This window comes from Poecilia reticulata, unplaced genomic scaffold (assembly GCF_000633615.1).
Source record: "Poecilia reticulata strain Guanapo unplaced genomic scaffold, Guppy_female_1.0+MT scaffold_219, whole genome shotgun sequence".
Lineage (NCBI taxonomy): Eukaryota > Metazoa > Chordata > Actinopteri > Cyprinodontiformes > Poeciliidae > Poecilia > Poecilia reticulata.
This window is the reverse complement of record NW_007615023.1, coordinates 423,316-425,282: the sequence shown is the minus strand read 5'-3', so window position 1 is coordinate 425,282 and position 1,967 is coordinate 423,316. Positions and strand designations below refer to the sequence as shown.

The window sequence follows — 1,967 nt, the reverse complement described above, 5'->3', positions numbered from 1 at the left end:
TAATAACTTATTTAAGGCTTAGCTTTTAGCATAAATTCTAAAGCAGTTCAAATTAGGCTTAGAATACGTGAACACATAAGTGCAACATGAACTGTCCATTAACTTCGAACTTATCCTGTTTATGTTYCCGTCACTGATCAGYTKTATTAGAACAGGAATATCCACATGAAATGTCTTATCGGTTTACCTGTTTCTTAGGCAGTATGTCTTTCATGACTCACTGATCAAAAGCATCCACTGTGTTTTATTTTGGAAGAGTCTTGTAAAATTTTTCAGCTTCTTGAGGCGTTGRGAAGAGATGGATCTTTCCACTGTGGAGGATCCGAAGTTTGCAGGGGTTGTGTTGGAATCCACGGAATGCGCCGATGTCAACAAACAGCTTCACCACCGGGTGAAACCCGCGTCTGATCCGTACCGTCTCCGCGGATAGATCCTGTGCAAACGTGATTTTGGAACCCATCTTGTATAATTTATTTTTTCCTTGCCTCTCGGTACACAAATTCCTTCTCCGGGAACTTTAAGAAGCAAATCAGAACCGCTCTGCCCTGATTTGGTTTCCCAGAGGCTGGTGTGCGGTGTACCCGCTCCAGTGTGAATGACTTGTCCGGTGCGAGTTCCAGCCATTTCGGTAGCATGTTGCTAATAAAGTCAAAAAGTCTTCCCTCTGCTCCTTCTCGAATGCCAAAGACACGCAGATTCTTTCGCCTTCCTCGGTTTTCCAGGTCATCTGTTTTAGCCTCAAGGAGCATGATTCGTTTCATTGCCGAAGTCAATGACGTTTCTGCTTTTTCGAGCGAGCTTTCTACTTCGGCAATGCGAACCTCGGCCTCCTCCATCTGAGCCGCCTGGTTTAATAGGTCTTGTTTTACCTCAGACACTTTAACCTCCAGTGCAGACATAGCGGTCGCCATTCCAGTCAGTCTTTCATCTATACTATCCAGCTTTGCTCCAAAATCCGACCGGAGTGATTTTAGCTCTTCCAACACTTCAGCTATGCTAGCCATATTAGCATCCTCGCCGCACGCTGGACTCTGTGTTGTTTCGCACTGTTTCACAGACGAAGCTTTAGACATATCAGTGTTGTATCTTTCAAACCTTACTTACAGCTTTTACAAGGGTTTTAAAAGGGAATTTCGGACACTGTCCTCGGAGTTATTCACCGAGCTGCCATTCCGGTTGTCGGTCACATGACCCCCTTTTCGATCTCTTCATTTTTAATTTTTTTAATTTGGATTCTTTAAAATTTATTTTTATTTTCGTGAGGTGACATTACGAGCCCTCAGCATCTTTTAAATAAAATATATAAATATTATTGTTATAAATAGTCATACTGCTACAAACAAGGCCGTTGACATGGTCACTGCCCCACGTGGTGGCAGACTTCTGGGTATTTATACTAATTTACATTGATATGTATTTATGGAGGCGACAGGCGGACCAGCTCTATTTCCTGAAAATTAGGAAATAGTAATTAGTTCCAAATAAACATATCCTATTAGAATGGCCTAGTCAAAGTCCAGACCTGAATCCAATTGAGAATCTGTGGAAAGAGCTGAGAACTGGTGTTCACAAGCGTCTCCATCCAACCTCACTGAGCTCCAGCTGTTTTAACCCTCCTGTTGTCCTCGGGTATAAATGACCAAGATTTGTGTGTGTTTTCCCTATACACAGAAAATGAGGACAACAGGAGGGAAGATTGGACAAGAATTTCAGTCTCTTGATGTGCAAAACTGATAGACAAAACCAAGTGACTTACACCTGTAATTGCAGCAAAAGGTGGCACTACAAAGTAGAAGTGTGCCAATCAATCGGCCACCGATCATAATCGGCCAATTTTCGTGAAAAAGTGTATGATCGGTGATCACCGATCATGGTCTCTTGTTGCCGATTTCACTTCGCAGCCTGCATCTACAGCTGATCTCCTTTCCTTCACACTGCGCAAACGCGCAGCAATAAATCCTAAGCGA

At 43.0% G+C, this 1,967-nt stretch overlaps 1 protein-coding gene across 1 annotated transcript in view; it reads right to left on the bottom strand.

Moving 5' to 3' along the window:
• LOC103460268 (septin-1-like) overlaps nucleotides 1–899 on the bottom strand; it is a 16,480-nt gene extending 15,581 nt beyond the window's left edge. The window contains exon 1 of the mRNA XM_017303229.1: nucleotides 706–899. Coding sequence (XP_017158718.1) covers nucleotides 706–899 — 194 coding nt within the window. The remainder of the gene's footprint in view (nucleotides 1–705) is intronic.
• Nucleotides 900–1,967: the final 1,068 nt, after the last annotated feature.